The sequence below is a fragment of the Miscanthus floridulus genome, chromosome 10, assembly GCF_019320115.1.
Source record: "Miscanthus floridulus cultivar M001 chromosome 10, ASM1932011v1, whole genome shotgun sequence".
Taxonomy (NCBI): Eukaryota; Viridiplantae; Streptophyta; class Magnoliopsida; order Poales; family Poaceae; genus Miscanthus; species Miscanthus floridulus.
Genome location: NC_089589.1, coordinates 21,464,989 through 21,484,848, shown reverse-complemented (window position 1 = coordinate 21,484,848; position 19,860 = coordinate 21,464,989). Strand labels below are relative to the sequence as shown.

Here is a 19,860-nt window from a genome sequence, read left to right as displayed (position 1 = left end):
TGCACTCCGCCCCAACCTCAACCAGCACTGCTACCCTTCCGTGCAGTTCGAGTCTTCCGAGCGCCCCGCTTCGTGCGGATCTGCTGCACCACACTTCTTGTTGTATATGATATATAAAATGCCTGACCCATATTGACCGCAAATCATTAGTGTACAGGCCTTGTTCATTTCTACCCCAAACCAAGGGGGGTAGAGGGGATTGAGGATTTAATCCCCTACAAGTCAAAATCCCTCTCAATCATCTCTAACCCCCTTGGTTTGATGTAGAAACAAACAAGGCCTCATACTGTCTAGCATGACAGATGCTAGATTATACAAGGAAATAAATAAACACGAAACTCATACATCCAGTATCCATCATCCATACTAAATAGGAAGGTAGGTAGATTAACAGCAGAATAAACAATCTCGCATGTCGTCCGATGGGGAAACACTGCGCTACCGAGTGTAACTTTCACTCGCTTAACCTAGCTACAAAACCACGAGCGAGCCACAAAACTTGCCCAGACGAGCTGCACAGGCACAGCAGCTGAAATAAAGTAGCACCTGGAAAGGCCTACGGGATAATTCCGGTCCGGGGTCGGAGCTTCATAGAAGAGCACAGAGCAAACGCTAACAGATAACTAAGCACGCCATTGCTAGCTTCAGCACACCCATTTGGCACGTCGCATTTCTTGTCTAGTAGTAGCCTCCTCGGCCGCCGCGCGGTGGCCCACGCCCACCACGCCCGCGCCAAGGCATCCCCCTTCTTCCTCTGCCACGCCCTGTAAAACAGCAGACCACAAACCATAAGTTGGGAATGCAAAGCAAAATCCACATCAACATGTAATGTCATCAGTCTGGGGCTTACCACGGCCAGGGGGAGGGGCATATTCTTCGGGCTCATCATAGTATTCATCTTGCTCTTCATAGTAGCCGCCTCTCGAGCCATAGCCATAATCATAACCGTAGCCACCGCGCCTCCCACCTCCATAGTAGCCACCACGGCCTCTCCCTCCTCGTCCACGTGACCTTCCTCTCCCACGCCCTCTGTTGTAATAATCTCCTTCCTCCTCCCACTCGTCATTGTAACCATAAGCAGGTGGTGGGGGGCCATTGCTCATACCTGTGCATATTCAAATGCAAGAATTAATAAAAATACATTCCTTTTTCAAACACTACTGATTTCAGGAAATAAAGTATATGTGCTGACTTAAGTTATAGATATCACAAACTGAAACCTGGACAGCAGCTGCAGTTGATTAGTTTTACATGTTGTGCATGCCTAAAAACAGCTATTATGATATTGAGCATAAAAGCAGGTGTAAGTACCAAGTACAGGACTGAGTGTAGCGTGACCATAACTCAACAAGTCAGCATTATAAAATTATAAGATACTGTCCAGAAAACTATGACTATTGCCTTTGCTGCTCATATAGACGATAAGAGAACATACCTCTTCCCCTGCCTCTTCTCCCACCACCACGTCCTCTTCCACGACCAGTGGGATACGATTCTAAAAAACCATGAACAAAATGGTGATTATGAGGTGATCCTAACTACAGCATTTGGTAGAGAAGATCAACTGAGAATATCACCTTCATGATCATAGTCAAAAGCAGGTTTCACCTCTTCAGCTGGGATAGGTGGTTGGTATCTAAGTACAATATCATATCAAACATAACCAATAATGAGCAGGCAAGCTGACAGAAAGTTTCAAAACTATGAACAGCCATTTACAAATTAGGGAAGGAAAAGTGATCAAGCCTGAAACTCTTCTGTGTTTGTAGCCAGAGGACAGGTTTCCGACTTACCCTGGAGATGATGTATCCAGAGGCTTCTTTGACAGTGTCACAGTGATCATCGACACATGGCGAGTTGTCTCTAGTCTGTGTAAAGAAGTGTGTTAGTGTTTCAATCTCCTTCTGTTTGAAGGAATATAAGAATATCCTTACGGGAGAAGGCCTTCTTCCAAAGGTTCCCATGTGTCTGTGATATCAACAGATTCAGTAGCATTGTTCTGATGAAGACCTCCAACCCTTCTCTGGATGAACAGTCAAGTGCCAGATAAAAAATGAGACACTAATAAAAATTCCAATAGCAGCATTTTAAGGCAGAAGAGGCTACTACTACCAACCTTGATCAATTCAACAACCATAACTGTCTTATTTATGGCCCGTCCCATGGCCTTGATACTAATCTCATCATGTCCATTTTCCTGTAAAAGTGGAAGGGAACAAGTTCATAATAAGAAAAAGTTGGATCAGGTATCAATTCAACTGTGGTAAGATTACTGCACAAAGAGAAGTGGCAAAGGTAGTGTGGCATCATTGGCCTATAACCATTAAAAGAATGGTCAGAAGAAGATGCTATATATACTGAAGAAACAACAAGTGCAAATAATAATGGCAGAAATTTCTAAATGCTCTGAACTATATGTGAATTTGTGTACTTTGTATCAAACCAATAAGCTTCATAGCAGCTGAAACAACAAACTCTGAACACAACGCAAGGATCGCTAAACAGTCACCAGGAAGGGGCGAAGGGCTAAGAATTCTTATGTATAAGAATGGAAACAGGACAGGAACTATCATAGAAGAAAAATATCAGACTGAAAATCCAAAGGTGTCTCTGATTAAGACGTGCATTCGATGTGTGAACATTGAACAAAATGAGGATGTTAGATGGAAGATTTAATGGAGTAAACTTACCATTTGACAAATTGTATATATTTTGAATGTTAAAATGAAGCAGGTGCGCAATTTTCCGAAGAACAATGAACAAGATGAAGAAATAACACGAGCACATGGCATCAGCACTATTATTTCTTAAATAATGTGAGCTTCACATAATTCAGGTGAAAAGGTCTAATCAGAAATAGTGCAATGAAATGAGCACTAGGACATTAGGACATAAGAGCAAAGAACGTGTGAAGGGAGACAAAAGTATTGGCAATGCAACAAACCGTGTACTATACCACAACAAACAAAATAGCAGGCTTTCCATTCGATAGGTGTCTCTGTTTAAGTCGTGCATTGATGTGTGAACAAAATGAGAATGTTAAATGAAGGCATTTAAAGCCCAAAAAAATTATCATTTGACTAATGTACATTGTAACAATAAACAATATAGACAAGCAGATGAGAGATTTAATGGTTTATTACAATCATAAAAAGAAAAGGCTACTGACAAATAAAAGCACATACATGCACAAACCAAAACAAACTGTTGCCCCTAACACTATCCCCACTCCACATAATTTCAGATTGCAAACACTTACCAGCAATAGTTAAATATGACAAACAATAAGGGCGTTCCCAGTGCAGAGAGCTCCCGCTCTATGCGGGATCTGGGGAAGGGTGTCAGTGGCAAGCCTTACCCTCGCCTGTGCAATGCGAGGAGACCGCGACTCGAACCCGGGACCTTCCGGTCACAGGCGGTAAGACTCTACCGCTTGCACCAGGCCCGCCCTTCATATGACAAACAATATGAATGCTTGTTTTTATGACAGGTAACAACAAAGCCAAGATTGAATCACAGCATGTCACCTCAAGCAGTGACATCCCATAGCTGATATAGTTCCTCATCCTCCCCTGAGTAGTGATCCTGATTTCATTCTGGCTGATTGGTGTGCCATTCCGAGGCTTCTCTACCCTGTGGTATCTATCCATGCCTATAAATTGACAAAAATCTCAGTACACTATATTCAATGGACCATCAACAGGTAAATTTCAGAAGAGAGTACCCTAAACCATGCAGAAATAATACAGGCAAAAACTCATCATATCAAAAACAACAGGGGCTTCAAAAAGGCCATGAAATCTAAGCCATACGTAAGAACAAGTTAAAGATGAAAAGTACAGACACTGCTCAAAGTAACATTTCTGTCTCTGAAGAACAAAGAGTGAAGAGAAGAAAGATATAAAAATGCAGCAAATTGTATCTACAGTACAGGCAACAAGGCAAACAAGATTTAGACTTTTCCTGGAACCCATAATGCATATCTAAACTACGACAGACTCAATAAGAGCTGATTGCATTTAGTAGGACGGCAGATGAAGGAAAAGAGTAAATCCTGTTTAAATACTAAAAGTACATATTGACACTACAACAGCCTCTTCTGATGTCTTTAAACCAGAACATCTCTAACCTAAACAGGTGAAGACAAATCTAAACAAACAATAAACAGAAGCAAGCCATACTGGTCTGGTGAAACCGTGAAATCATTCAAAGGGTAAACCATGAATCAGCATCAATCCGAAAAACCCACATCCATAATTCACAAGAGATAAAGCCTTGATTTTAATGTAAGATAATAATCGGTGTTCATTTTAATTGTTTAAATACTAACAGTACGCTATCTCAAGGCTCGAATCGGTGTTCATTTTTTTGGTAGATAAAGCCTTGATTTTAATGTAAGATAATACTCTGAAACAGTAAAGTCTATTTTGACTGCCAAATGTTCCAGACTAACGGTGGAAACTGAGGGCAACACATATGCTACCCAAACAGACGTGGTAGAACAATTGTTTGAGCACCACATCAGATAAGCTGCAAAGCCCTTACCATAATGCTGCCTGAGACAGGTACAAGTATCGAGAACCCCACACCAATGGGCAATGAACCAAGGAAATATTAAGGAATGATATATATACAAGGATACATGTTCCCCAAGTCTTAAGCACCAAGTACACAGCTTGACACATGTATCAAAAAGTGCGGTGTAAAACAGAGTGAAATGAACCCAGACCCTGGCAAACTTCCAATTGTATCCTACCCTCCTCCACCCACTGACCCACCCCATCAAAAAATGGGGCACGTAAATCACAATAGATAAACACACGATTTGGATACCAAAATCGATCCTCTGCAGCGACGCGCACACCTAGAACGACGCATCAATCACAGCAGAACCAGAACCGCTGCCGGCCGCGGCCCCTAAAACCCCCCGAATCCCTTTGGGAAAAGGGGTAGAGAACCGCATCACACTGGACTCCTGGACCCAACCGCTCCCGTGACAACGACGCCGCGAATGGGAGCGGAGGGAGGAAGGCGCCCCGAGGCGACGACCGAACCCGTGTCCCCACCCCGCGCCCCACAGCCCGGTCAACCCCCGCGCCTCCCCCGACCTCGGGGCCTCCACCCGCCAAGCGTACCGGCGCCCCGCCGCGCAAAGCCGGCCGTCCCCCGAATCCCACGAACCCGCGCCGAACCGAGACGGGGCAGAGGAGGGGGAAGGAGAGGGGAGTGGAACCAGGGGAGGGGAAAAAATCTCACCTCGCGTGCTCCGCCCTCGGCCGCTGCGGCTGCCGCTCCCCCGTGCTCCTCTTCTGGCTGGCTGGTTGGCTTGGCTGGCTCTGCGGCGCTGCGAGAGGGAGAGGTGGGGACGTGGGGCGGTTTCAGGAGGGCTTGCTGCGTGCGCCCGCGTCGTCCTCGTCCTCGTCCTCGTCCTCGTCCTCGCACACTGGGCCGGGCCGCGTAGCGTGCTGGCGTGGGGAGACGGTTCGGGGTTATCCTCCGGCACCTGCCTGGACCCGGCGCACAGGGGATGTCCGTTGCGCGGATGCGCCGTGCCCGTGCGCGCGCTGGATCGCGGGATCGTTCGTACACCGGGTGCGGGAAGCGGGTAGGATAAGGGCGCCTTCGCTCTCGCTGTGAGGCTTTGGGCCATGTTTAGATACCCAAATTTCATAATTTGGCACTATGCAAAAAGAAGATTCCCCGTCACATCAAACTTGCGGTACATGCATGGAGTAATAAATGTTGATGAAATCAAAAACTAATTGCACAGTTTGGTTATACTTTGCGAGACGAACATTTTGAGCCTAATTAGTCAACGATTGGACAATTATTACTAAATAAAAACAAAACGCTACAGTGTGCGCTACAGTGTCACGAAATCTGCCGGCGCCAAATCGGTACCCAACTAAACATGCAGCCTGTTCGTTTGTTGGTTTCAGCCAGCCCAAACCAGCCAGCCAACAGTGTTTTTCTCTCACAACAAATCAGCACCAGCCAGCCCAAACCAGCCCAGAAACCAACCAGCGAACAGGCCGATGGCCTTGGAGATAAGGGAGGGGCTGTACTTCGCTGGCAGGTGGGACCGGGCGAGCCGTGCCGTGTTAACTGTACCTGGCGACTGGCGTGTGTAGTGTAGGTTGCTTGGCCAGGCCCCTAGTTTGTTTGACCCAAAGACAAGCTGAGGCTGGTGCTGGCCCCTAGTTTTTTTTTTCTGAGATGAGTGACTAATCCTTTGAAAAATGTTTTGTGAAAATGCTAACACACATTCACGTGGTGGTGTATACTTTGGTGTTGGCATATTTGCAAAAGAGATGAAAATGGAGAAGAAAAGTGTGCTACAATGAATGGAGGAGAGCACACATGCATTGCAAAGAGAGAGAGGGAGCCTTGTGTGCACACGGCTTCTATTTCATTGCATGCACTTTGAGGAGGATAAAAATAGACAAGCATTGCATGCACTCTAAGTAGGGATGAAAACGGTACGGATATTTTCCGACCGTATTTGAAACCGAATCCGTTTAGAGGGCTTGAGATCTGTCCGTATCCGAGTCCAGATATCCAACATCCGATACCGTATCCGTATCCGAATACTCAAATCGCATATTTATGATGTCGATATCCAATCGTATCCTATCCGACATAGTTGACACTATCCGTATTCGAATCCGAATCCGGACAAAAATATGAAAACAAATGTAATATCGGTGATATCCGTCCGTATCTGACCCGTTTTCATCCCTAACTCTAAGCCAAAGAGAGGGAGCATGTGGCTGCATGCTTGCTTTGTTGACCAAGTGAAAGAAGGCACCGTGTGAAGTGAAAGAACGAGTGGTCGTGGTGATCGGACGCGTCCGGTCAAGTGACCCGAGGCAAAGGCAGCTGGCTGCATGCGACCGGACGCTGGCTTGGCTAGGCGACCAGACGTGCGCCAAACACTTTTCATGGGATGGCACAGAGCGCGCGTGGCGAGCGGATGCGGTGGCGCGTTTGGTCGTGTATGACCCGACGCGTCCGATCGCGTTTTGGCGTCTCTGGAAGCTTACTGGACCAGACCGGATGCTGTGGCTTGGTGAGTCCAGTCATGCGACCTGTGCGTCCAATCAGTTGGTGGCATGCGCGCGTGAAGAGAGCCTTGGGCAGCAACGGCTATTTTTAAACGATTGTGACACGTGGCGGCGTTGGAACGACCGGACGCATGCGACTGGACGCGTCTGGTCTCTGCGCATGTGCGTTCGGTCGATGCGCAGAAAAAGCTAACGGCTATATTTGGCCTTTGGGCTATAAATAGAGGGGTGTCTCGGCCATGGCTGAGGTTGAGCACCTTGGGGGATTTTGTGTCCATGCTTGAAAGTGTTTGGGAGCCCTCTAACTCACTAGTGCTTGCAAGAGTGCGAATCAATTGCGAGTGAGTGATTCTAGTGCGATTGCATTGAGAGATTGCATCGAGTGGCACTAGGTGATCGAGTTGTAAACCGGTGGTGCTTGTTACTCTTGGATGTTGCCACCTCCTAGACGGCTTGGTGGTAGTCTCCGTCGAAGCGCGCAAAGAAGATTGTGCGGTGCTCCGAAAAAGTGATTGTGAGGGGGTTGTGCTCACCCCGCGGAAGCCGCTAAGAGAAACTCTAGTATAGCGAGACGCGAAGGGAGACAAGTGATCCGACCAGGCCAAGTGCTAAAGCTTGTGGTAAGCACTCCATGTGGGAGAGTGTGACTTGCAGGTCACCACTAGGAAGAGGACCGGCGGCAACCTTGAACCTTGTTTCAACGGGGACTAGCGTGTTAGCAAGCACGTGAACCTCGGAATAAAAATCACCGTGTCATCCTCGTCTTCCTGTTGGTTTGCATCCCCTTTACACAAGCTTGTATTTACTTGAATATACATTGTGCTTGTGTAGTTGCTCTTGTAATTAGTTTGCTTGTGTAGCTTGCTAGTTACCTTATTGCTTGTGTAGCATAGAAGTAGCTTCCTTGCGTGAATAATTCGGTTTGAGTAACCTTGTTAGTCACATTGCTTAGTTTATGTAGCTAAGTAATTTATGCTCTCTAATTTGATATTAGTTGTCTTGTTATTGAGCATTGCTAGTGAGCTTAGGCTTTGTGCTTTTGTATACTAGTTGTGTAGGAGTTTCCTTGTGCTTGAAGTGCTAGTTGCATAGGTTTGTGTGACCTTGCTTATAGAATCGGTTATGTGAGCTCTAGCTAACCCGTCACCTTAGTTGCTTAATTAATATCTTTGTAAGGTGCTATAGAACTTAGATAGAGTGTAGTTTTTGCTAGACCGTTAGTTTTAATTCCGTATTTGTTTCGGTTAGTCGATGTGATTAATTTTAGAAAGGATTATTCACCCCCTTTAATCTGTCGTCTCGACACTACAAGCGTGTTCGGTTGGCTGGTGGCTGGCTGGCCAGCCCACTCATACGGGTACTGTTCACATGGCTGGCGTGTGCGGTGAAACAGTATTTTAACTTATTTTTCAGTCCAGCCGAACAAGTCCACACTAGCAGTCCATAAATTTATTGAGCTACGTCAACCCGGTCTATAAACTACCAAATCACACGCTTACCTACCTGAACATTGTTTGGGTTTCACTTTAATCCTATCGGGTTACAATCTGCGACCCAATGACGATGTCGTATCTGGGAGGTCCACCCCAATCCTGAATCGTTGTCCACCGCCGCTTTTCTTTTGTTGCTGTCATCGAACACTCCCTCCCCGTCCACCTCCATCGCTTGCGCCCTCTCTATCGAGGTCCACCGCACACGCCCTCGCCGCTAACGCACCCTCCCGTCTAGCCACGCCACAGCGCTTGGCTCGTCCTCCACGATAGCTCTTCGCACTCCCCGTCTAGATCTAGCAATCTTACTCCTTGAAGGTGTCATTCTAATTTCCAATCATTCTGAACAATTCTGCCAAAGCTGGTAATACTCATCTTGTCATTGGCTGTGAAATAGTCCATGTACTTGTCTGGCAGCCATCTAGAAGTGCATCTCTAAATTCAACACCCACTCCTTACAGTATGTCTTCACGAGAAATGATTTAACCATGTTGTCCAATGATGCATATAGATTCCAGGGGCATCCTTTAGCACAATGAGCCCTCAATCTTCTCTTGTCATTCCTAGGTAGTTTGATTTGTACTCTATTTCTCAGACTATACTCTGCTATTGCCTCTCTAAGCTTCTCAACTGATGGGAAAATAAGCCCAACAAAGGATGTTGGGTTGCTCATGTCCTCTGGATTTCATGAATTGAACCTCAGCCTCTGTTCTTCTTTCCCCATCTGATTGTGTCAGTTCTAGTCCCTCATCCTCGGTGTCAGTTTCTTCATGAACTTGAGGTGGTTTACTGATCACAGTAGCCTTCACCTAGCTACCTTTTGCCTTTTTGTTGCCTTTGACCTGTTTGGCCTCCAAATGAATAGCATCCTCCATGAGATCATCATCTCAACCACAGATTTCATTGTCACTATCTATAAACTCATGAACTTTAGATCCATTGTCAGCTTCATGATCAGGTTCCTGGCTTGGTCCAGCTTGATCAACTCTTACTTTCTTTAGATTAGTATAGAACATACGTAACTTGTCTCATGTCTTCTTTTCAGCAAACAACTTTATGGTGGCTCAATAACTTAGGAAATTCATTCATTGGATTGGCAACAATGTCGTCCTAGTCAACACTTACCAAATTGTCATCATGATCAACATACACAACCAGATTATTCACCTTTCAACCACACTGACCATCAGATTTGTATCATCATCATCTGATGCAATCACCATCAATCCATCAGCAATATTTTTCCCTGGCACAACCAATAGATTGATGTTTCTGTTGTTCTCATATCCTAGTTGCTAAAGGAAATCCTCAAACCACAAAGCAAACTACTTCTCAGACTCGATCCAGTCGAACTAGTCAATTTTCTCATCCACATACGACATGAGATGAGCAAATCCATCAACACCAGAACCTACATTACCAGTGCACCTTGATCGGTTTATCACTCAAATTCAAACCCTATCAATGACGCCCAAAACCACAATCAATAGACCAAGAACAGTCCTTATCTACCCTTACCACTACAACTCTGAAATCAATATCCATAACCCAGAAATTGAAAAGCGGAGGGGATGTTTAACTCACTGTATGGCTGCGGCGCCTCCACTTCCCCTCGCAGCATCGACACCATCCTCACCTAGAGGTTGTGGCTTGCTCCAGTACGTGTGTGGCTTTGTCCTGGCCTCCTTTTTCTCCTCGATTTGGCAACCTCCTTCTACCACCGATCGCTGCTAGAGCCAATCTTGTCGCCATCGTCGAGATGAAACAAAATAGCATGTGATGAAACGTGGAGGAGCTGGTTTCCACTTTGCAAATACTCATCGAAGGGGGCTTTTGGCAACAACATAAGAGCTCAAATATTGAACCGTCATTATGGACCACGCGTCCAGATCTGATAGGATTAATGCGAAATCCAAACAATGTTCAGGTAGCTAAACATGCGATTTGATAGTTTAGGGACCGGAACAAATTTGGTTTAAGAACCGGACCAGATAGCTAAACGTGCAATTTGATAGTCTAGGGACCGAACCGTTAGCATACTTTACTCTATTATTTCTATATATACTCATACTTTGATCCCCAATTTGTATATAAACCGTAAAGCAATCTAACAACCAGACCATCTAATCGACAAATCGTCTATAAATGTCACAATGTAGATCCGAATTTGAACTATCCAAGTCCATGGTCACAATAAAGAATAACTCAATTTTATATGGTATTTTGTTTTTGTTACTACCCGCAGCCCCGCAGCCCGCACGCCCAGCTCATCTTCGTCAGCGTGCACGCGCCCTCTCTCCTCTCCCTCCCTCCCTCCCTCCCCCTTCTCTCTCTCTCTCTCTCTCTCTCTCTCTCTCTCTCTCTCTCTCTCTGTGTGTGTGTGTGTGTGTCTCTCTCTCTCTCTCTCTCTCTCTCTCTCTCTCTCTCGGCGGCCACGCCCGCGCCCCACCACGCCATGGACGACGCGGCTTCGGACGGATCCCGGTGGCGGCCATGGCAGATCCATTAGGGTTCCAGTGCGCTCTCTTTCTCATCTTCCACAAACTCTAGCGGGCTTAGAAAGGGAAGGTTTGGGGGAAGGAAGGCCGGCCAGGTGGTGGGCATGGCTGGAGGGCGGGCGGCGATGGAGGCAGCCGGGCTAGGTCGGGGCAGGAGAGTTGCGACGATGGAGCTAGGGGAGAAGGTCATGGCGACAACGAGAAAGGGGAGGGTGGGAAGGTTTGGTGGGAGGAAGGCCGGTCAGACGGTGGGGATGGCTAGAGGTTGGTTAGGGACCATGGCGGCAATGGAGCCAGCTGAGCTAGATCGGCTCCGAGCTAGGTCGGGGCAGGGGCATTGCAATGGTGGAGCTCAGGGAGAAGGTCATGGTGGCGGCAAGAAAGGGGAGGCCACCGTGGGCGATGAGTAGAGCGCGGCCACCGGTGAGGAGGAAGAAGGGGGAGGGGAAGGGAGGACGCACGCAAGGTGGAAGACAGTCTGCGTCATTTTATTTTATATTATCCAGCTGAAAATTTAGCTGCATCCATTTTATATTAACCAGCTGAAAATATTCTGACCTCAACGCATACATAAGACCGAAGACTGCTGGGTACTCGAAAAACTTCAAGGCTCATTAGGTTCTGGCTGCATAAGGTTCTTAAGGTTAAGGATACAGATCCACGAAATGCCATTTTATCAGAAGATACTGGTAGGAAATAGTATGACTAATTGTTCACATTCCCAGCACGCAGCTTAGAACAGCGAACAAATGGAAGCGCTAGACAATAGCCCGCAGTTTCGTAATTTATATGCAAAGATTAGGCATTCAACTAGCAAAAGAGCACACAGAACATAGACACTGCAGGTCTGCGGTTGAGCACAAATCCATAAGGCCAGAATCCATAGAAGGCCAGAACATGTTCCCAAAACATCCACTACAAAACTTAGTACGGCAAGGTAACAAGAGTATCACAGGTCGATGGTTTTGACAAATGAGACTTGTCGCTGCACCACAGCACCGGCACCAGAACAAACTTAGGCCTTGAGCTTGCCATAGAACCTCTGCTTCTCATCCGTAGTCTGGAAGCGACCGTGCCCAAACTTGGATGAGGTGTCGACGAACTTGAGCTTGATATCCTCCAGGGCCAGCCGAGAAGTCTGCTTGAGCAGAGACTGGCGGAGGGTCACCACCCTCTTCTTCGGACCCACGCAGCAGCCCTTGATCATCAGGTAGTCGCCCTTCACTATACCATAGTGGGGGAAGCCACCCATGGGAGTGATGTCCTTCTCAGTCCTGCAGATACCAGCCATTCATTAGCAACAAGAGCAACGAAGGTAAAGCAGATTGTGCAAGTTACTACAGATTCATGCCGCTCTCATTTAATGAAACAGTGCTTCAGAGAAGCTCCGAAATAGTACCTGTCAAACTCTGTGGAGGCATCATGGGACTCTTGTCCAGCCTTGCCAATCTTGTAAACCTTCTTGTTCATCTCAGTACGGTGGTGGTACCCATTCTGACCAGCACGGGCAACAGTGTAGGATACCCTAGCCGGATGCCATGCACCGATACAAGCAACCTTGCGCAGACCCCTGTGGGTCTTGCGAGGAAGGCGGGTGACACCCCAACGAGTGACCACACCCTCGTAACCCTTACCCTTGGTCACACCAATAATGTCAATCATCTCATCCTTCTGGAAGACAGCATCAACAGGGACCTCCTTCTCAAAGAACTTGTAGCCATAGTCCACCTTGTCAGCAATGGTACCACCATTGACCTGAATCTCCATGAGATGAGCCTTTTTCTGCTTTAAACCCTTCATCTTCTTAATCTGAAAGACAGAAATACACAAGAGGTGAAATTTTGCTAATACCAAGTGCCTCAACAGAACAAAAAACAGTCAATTTTTCCATTATATGAAAGATAGGTCTACTTCCCTGCAGGCACTGACATACACTGAAAGTTGAAATTTAATAACAAGACAAGGATTGTAACATGCATAAAAAACTCAACATGATCATGACAGATATTACAATGAAAATTGAAATTTAATAACATGACAAGGATTGTAACATGTATATAAATAAAACACAACATGATCAGTGACATATAAACAGTCATTTGACTACACAAAGATTGCATAAACAGGACTAATGAAGCCAAATAAGAGACCAATAGTAATTGCATTATTAATCATTAAGAAACCTTGTTCCCACAAAAATGAATGAGCAACACAGCACAATTAGGCTTCTTACCTGGGTATGGGCAATGACACGGACAACAGAAGCATATTTCTTCATCTTCTCAAGCTGCAGCTGAATTTCCTTCTTGCCAGCATCACTGTCATACTTGAGAGCATACTTGGTGAAAGCCTTCTTCTTGCTCTTGCACCAGTTCTTGTAGAACCTTCTCCTCACTTCTTCGCTAAGATGCTGAGCCCAAACAGTGTTGAGTGTGCGGAGGCCACGAGGAGTCTTCACATATGCCACAAGCCCAACAATGACAAGAGGAGGGGTTTCAATGATGGTAACAGCCTCACAGGTTTCCTTCTTGTGGAGTTCTGAAGATCAAATAGGCAGAGCAGTTATGATCATGGAGTAATACATGTACTCAAGATTCATGAGTGTAAGCAGTTGCGCATATTCAAAAAGAAAAAAACTATGTCTTGAGTAAGTCCATGGGCCTGTAAAGAAATACTTGTGTGGCTTATCATCTAAAGTGCTTTCAAATACATAAAAAACTAAAACTGCTGGTTGGAAATCATGCATGTGTTACAATTCATTTTTCATATATCAAAAACTGGACAATGTGATCAAATCAAATGATTACTAAAAAAGAGAAGGGGGGTGGACATACTGGATCCAGGCTTCTCGACCTCCCGCACAATGTGAGTCATGCCAGCCTTGTAGCCAAGGAAGGCAGTGAGGTGGCAAGCCTTCTTGGGGTTATCCCTGGGGAATGACTTCACTGCAAAAACAGGGAAACTAGTATCAGATTGTCTGGACACTAAGTAAACCTGCCAAAGGAATGGGCATATCATCCTAAACAGGTAAAAGCACTTGTGCAGCATGACCAAAACAAACCCTATTTTAGTATTCACAGCAACATAATCCAATTGTACAGCACGTTTTCAGATTATACATGATGACAGTGTCGGATTGCACTTACATATGCAAAAGACAATCATTCACTGAAGCAAGACAAACCTTTGAAAATTATTACATGACGAATAACAATACCACCAAAGCAGTACAAGTGGAGCAACACTGAATGAGTTGTTTAACTAGAAGTCACATAAATAATACGGAGTACTTCAGTTCTACAAGCTGAAGAGTAGAACGTATCAGATCACCATGTATGGAGACAAGGCATGTCAAAGCAGCGGTGGCAAACTAGACAGACCTAAAGATACACGAACCACACAATCGGCAGGCTCACGCAAACGAATCTAACAACCGTGGGGACACAAGAACGGCCGAACCATCGGACAGAGGAGTGAGAGATGCGTGCGTACCCTTGCCGCGGTGGCGGGAGGCCCGCTTCCTAGGGAGGAAGCCGAGGGAGCCGTGCCTCGGGTGCTCGAACTTGCGGTGAGACATCCTCGCCTACTCCTCCTCCTTACCTGCAGGACATCACAACAAAACCCATCAGATCCGCCGCGAGCTCAAAGTGGGCCGCTCGCCCCCGCGGCGACGAAATGTCGCCGCCGCCGGCGCGCAAGGCGAGTCGAGGCGGAAGGAGATTACGCCGGCGGCGCATTCGTTACGCTCACCTTTGGGGGGGCGGCGGCGCGGCAGGGACGGGTTGGGTGAGTGAGGAGCCGGGCGCAGGTAAACCCTAGGAGAGGTTATATAGGAGGGTCCCGGGTGCGAGGGTTTCGTTCACGCTGGACCGAAATGCCCCTGTGAATTATGGGCTGTTGTTCTGGGTTTCTGCGCTGAGGTATTGTGGGCTCGGCCCAGTACTCTGTTTTCGTTTACAATATCCATTTCCCTTATATTTAAAAATGTCCCTATTTCACGTTTTTACTACTTCAATGATACCGTTCGACTTTATTATGATGTCGAAAACATCTTTTTTATTTTTTATTTTTTGTGCAATTATTTTGGTTGATTCAGTTGGCACCAACTAGCATTTCAAGCAATGGGCCTGTTCGCTGGTTGGTGCTGGTGCTGGTTTGGGCTGGTGCTGGTTTTTTGTGAGAGGAAAACACTGTTGGCTGTCTGGTTTTGGCTGGCCGAAACCAACAAGCGAACAGACTGAATGATGCGACAGAAAATAGCATCGCTGATATGCTTAACTTCTTCAATCAGATTTATAGTAGCATAATAGGTGACATTCTTATCTTACTTGTCAACATTCCGAACAGAACCATGTATTTCCATTATTGCTGTAATGGAATTGGGCAGCGAGCCTCATCTTCTCAAAAGGAAAAAGATATAGAAAATTTTTATATATAGGATGCAGAATATTCAGCTTCACATGCCATTTCTTTAGCATTCAAGCGGCCAAGCATGGGAAAGAATAGCTTTTACATGGACAAACCTATCAAATGTAAGCTTACAAATATGTGCTTATGTACTGTCTGCACACTGCACTTGTATGATCTGTATGAATGGCTGAGATTCTGCTCTTCCAGCACCGTTCTGAACTCAACAAGGTACAAAATTACAAGTGACACACATATCTCAAGTCAAAAACACCAAAACGAAAAGAATGATGAAAAGAATCACGAGGAACGCGATCATCATGATCTGCCCTTTCCAACTGGCCTTCTTCATGACCATGGCCACTCTTTTCTGCACAAACAAAAGGGAAGAAGTTTCAGGGTGTTGAACTCCTAAGTCAGAAGAAAGCAAGTGAAACAGATTCTGCCAGCTTTGTAAGCGTAACTGGTAATACATTGGCAAAAATTAAATTTCTTAAGATGCAAGTTGAACTGTTAGGAAAATGAGGGGGAAAAAGCAGGGTCTCCTAAGAAAAGCAAACTGTGCTGGAGCAGAAAGTACAAAAGACACCTGCACAAAGTCAAGCCGATTCGTAGTTGTTTCCATATCGAGGCTTAGCTCGCCCAGAATCTTCTCCTGTACAACGCGCAAAGGGAGCATAAATATCAGAATGAGAAAGGCTATGAAATTTTGATGACAAAACACAGTAGAATATGCACTTCGTGTGTAAAAAAGGAAGGTGGGAATGGAGTTCATAGGAATTATTGTACATACAAAAAGGGAATACCTGCCCGGCAAGCTCATCATGAATAGTGAGACCTACACCTCCAATTCGCTGTACACTAGCACTGAGCGCATCCAACTCCTCATCTTGTCGCCTATTGAAGATGTACATATAACTAGTATTAAATCAAAGCATAATGATATAATGAAAGGTGTCATTCAGTTCATCCAAGGATCATGTTTAGCATTCATTATCTTCCATGCATTAGAAGTTTAGTTCATTTAAGCTTGAAGTGCTAGATTAGTAGATTGGGTACTAGACCAACATAACACTTAGGAAACAAGCTAAGTTTCATGGAATTACTTTATCAGGAGCATCTGCTGATCAGATTCTGAAGCAATGAATTCATCATTGTCTTGTGCAATATTCTTCTTGGATCTGATTGATTCAGAAGGATTGGTTGAACGTCCAAAGACACTCTTCTGTCTTCCACCTTCAACATTTCGCTTTAAAGCAAGAACCTGTGTCATGTGAAACCGCATGAGATGCCCCGTAATACTTGGATATGTTATTCAGTGAAATTATGGTTTATATGTGCTCACATCACTAAAAACTATCCTGAAAAATACCTGGTTACGTGCAGTGCTAGTCCAGCTCCTTCTTCTCCCAATTTCGGCCTCATTAAGTCCATAATATGCTGGATCTCTCTCAGCAACTGAAATTGCCTTCTCCAATTCATCCACCTTTTTGTAAAATTACAGGTTGCAACAAGTGAATAATGGACCATGGCAATATGACAAAGGAAGCAGATCATAATTTACTAAAACCATTCTGGTACTTAACATAACAGGACTACATGAGTGATTGATACTGCCTGAGATGTGCCAAGCATGTAAAGGAAAAAGTCTAACACAGATTCCTTCTTTCTAGCATGGATTGGAAATTATAATGAAAATAATACAAATGGTGAGAAAATTCCATGCACCTGCCACTGGATACTTTCACAGCTGGTTAGTAGTTCTTTGGTCAGATGCACATACTCTCCAGTATTTTCAGGTGTCTGCTTCCATTGGAGGAAAGTATCTTGCACTTTATCAATCTATAGAGTAACATGAAAAGAAGCAAATTTTAGTCATATGCGTCATAAATGAGTATGATATGTAACAGTTCTGGGATCAAAATATGACTAGTAGTGTAACAGCCAATATTTTGAGCCACATATAAATTATCAGCATATGTTTCTGACATCTGTGAGTATAATAGAATGCATCATTCTACAATATGTTAAAATTTATACTAAACCAAGCAATTGGTGGACAAATGCAAATAAAAATTGGACATCATTAACAAGTTTCCTTTACTTTCCCTTACAATAATGGTAAATATTTGGTTCAATAACTATGCGCAGCATCAGCGCAAGACTCAAGTAGCGCCACGAGTACATGCTTGATTTTGGGCTGAATTATCCTGCAAAGTGTTCAAGCCTTCTAGACATCGGACCTAATGCTATATTGCAGTCTTCGCTTGGTCAGCCCAGCTGCACCACTCCTTAATTTTAGTCCTTCCTCTCGGCTGTGCATCAACATATACAGCTAGTACTTCACAGTCAAGAAAAGCAGCTCCCCACCTCAGATCCATGTAGATGTATCCTAATGATTTACCTACCTACATTATGTTCTCTGCAATTGCCTCGCACAGATGTACAGCAATGAGCCAGAACAACCTAGGAAATGGGTCCAGAGGTGCAAATTGTTGTAAGTAAGATCCAAACCCCTATGCCAATACCCAATGACCTACATTTAAGCAGCCAACAACACAATAAACTGAAAGAAGGCATGTAACCGCAAGAAGGGGAGTACAGCTATTCAGAATTTCAGATTCATAACCATCCTGATGTTTGTCACAAGGCGGTAAATTTTCCATCACTTCGTCACAAGCGGCGCATCAGATTAAAGAAAAATGCCTGATTCACTGCTCCCTACGGGCTACGGCCTGTGCGGCGGCTGTGCCACGGCCACCCGACAGGCCGGCATGCGCACAAGCTAAGATGCTCACGAATGACAAATTTGAGCATCAAACAAGACTCGCGGATGCAAGTAACGAAACAAACTGATGGGTGGAGCAATGGGGGGCGGGCGGCAGGAGAGCAGCAGCTCACCGAGTCCTGGATCTCGTCCTTGACGATGTAGAAGGGATCCTGCGCGGGGGTCATCTTCTCATTGCAGTGCCGGAGAGCCCCAGATCGAGGACACCTCGATCGAGCCGAGGTGGACTGAATCCGGCAGAAATGACACCGATGAATTCAATTGGCAGGAGCTCGGTCGAGACGAGATCCCGGCTCCATTGAGGATCCCCTTCCTTCTCCGCTCGGTTTGGTGGCATCGCCAACACGAGAGCAGGAAGAGGACAGCAGACCGGTAGCTGACGTGGGCTTAGATCTTGGTGTACGTTGGGCCAGAGAAGTGAGGAGCGGGCCTTCACGGCCTGTGAACTCCGTGCCATTTCTGCCTGGTTCGTACTTGAGCAAGCAAACCAGCCTCCAGCTCCAGCGAAGTGGTAGTCACACACACACAAAAAAAAAAAAAAAAAAAAAAACTCCAACGAAGTGGTCGGTTTCTGTGTAAACCCATAACTAGGCGTGTTTGGCACTGCTCCGCTCCACGTTTTTTAGATAAACGGTTTTAGTTCCACATTCTGTTTGAGAAAAAAGAGTGACGTTATGAGAGCACCTAAAGAGATGCTCCACAAACTCTAATTTTTTTTTGGAGGTGCTCCATGATGGAGTTTGTGGAGCAGCCTCTGACACCCCCTAAGTTATAGATTTATTTAGGTGCATGCTTGTTAAAAAGTATTTATAAATCTATAACTAAGTTATACATTATCCAATTGGTATGTAATCTTTACTAAAATTCAAGAATGCAATAGTTAGCCCACCATAAAAATTTCACCACAATTGGACCATAGAAACTACAGCTATGAATTAATTACAAAAAAGCATAGATCTAAAGGTACAACAAAAAATTTATACTAAAGCATATCATATTATAAATTCACTATGTAGATCTACTCATATGGAGTCCAACAAAATTGAGTTTCCCATTTTATGATTTTTTTTTATGATTTACTATGATTTTTCAAAGATTTAGCCGAAATAAATAAAAAAGAAAAAGACAAAACCGTCTTTGAAAACCGCTTATAACCGGTCAGGGAAGTAAAACGAACGGTTTTAAAAGTTTAAGGAGGTGGCAAACTCGGTTTTAAAGTTTAAGGAGAAAAAACAGACTTTCATAAAAGTTGAAGGAGATAATGTAGACTTTTTCCTTAGGAAAAACATCCCTTCGGAGCCTCCTCAACTTTCATGGTCATCCTGCTATTCTCTTTCATTTATAAAATCGGTTTTTTAACCTCTTAATTAATTTTTAAAAATTATTTTTTTACAAGAATAATTGGTTTTAAAGGTTGAATAGTAAAAAATGGTCTTATACATGACGGCAAAATTGGACGACCGTGAAAATTGAAGGGTCTTCGGCTAGTAGGTCCACATGTCATTGACTCAAATGGATCCATGTGTCATTCACTTCTTCTTTTTTGAATGCCTCTCATTTGGGTACAGCTGTAGCATGTGTTCGTACACACGCACGCCCACTACTCACATCAC

The 19,860-nt window shown here is 44.9% G+C and overlaps 1 protein-coding gene and 1 pseudogene across 1 annotated transcript; both read right to left on the bottom strand.

Annotated features, from left to right (window-relative positions):
- Positions 1–346: 346 nt before the first annotated feature.
- Positions 347–5,444, bottom strand: LOC136486350 (uncharacterized). Its single transcript, XM_066483213.1, has 9 exons — positions 5,257–5,444; positions 3,528–3,652; positions 2,117–2,197; positions 1,935–2,023; positions 1,794–1,868; positions 1,578–1,636; positions 1,436–1,495; positions 851–1,105; positions 347–764 (listed from the first exon to the last, which is right to left on the bottom strand). The coding sequence occupies exons 2-9, from the start codon at positions 3,648–3,650 to the stop codon at positions 679–681; spliced, it is 828 nt and encodes a 275-aa protein (XP_066339310.1). The 5' UTR covers positions 3,651–3,652; positions 5,257–5,444; the 3' UTR covers positions 347–678.
- A 6,441-nt stretch (positions 5,445–11,885) lies between these two features.
- Positions 11,886–18,589, bottom strand: LOC136486349 (large ribosomal subunit protein uL3-like; annotated as a pseudogene).
- Between the last annotated feature and the right edge of the window lie 1,271 nt (positions 18,590–19,860).

Excerpts from the sequence above, each read along its gene's own strand:
- LOC136486350 (XM_066483213.1), bottom strand. The coding sequence starts at position 3,650 with ATGGATAGATACCACAGGGTAGAGAAGCCTCGGAATGGCACACCAATC. Across the intron at positions 2,198-3,527 it reads ATGGGATGTCACTGCTTGAG|GAAAATGGACATGATGAGAT; the intron begins GTGACATGCTGT and ends CCACTTTTACAG. Across the intron at positions 1,496-1,577 it reads TTTTGACTATGATCATGAAG|AATCGTATCCCACTGGTCGT; the intron begins GTGATATTCTCA and ends ATGGTTTTTTAG.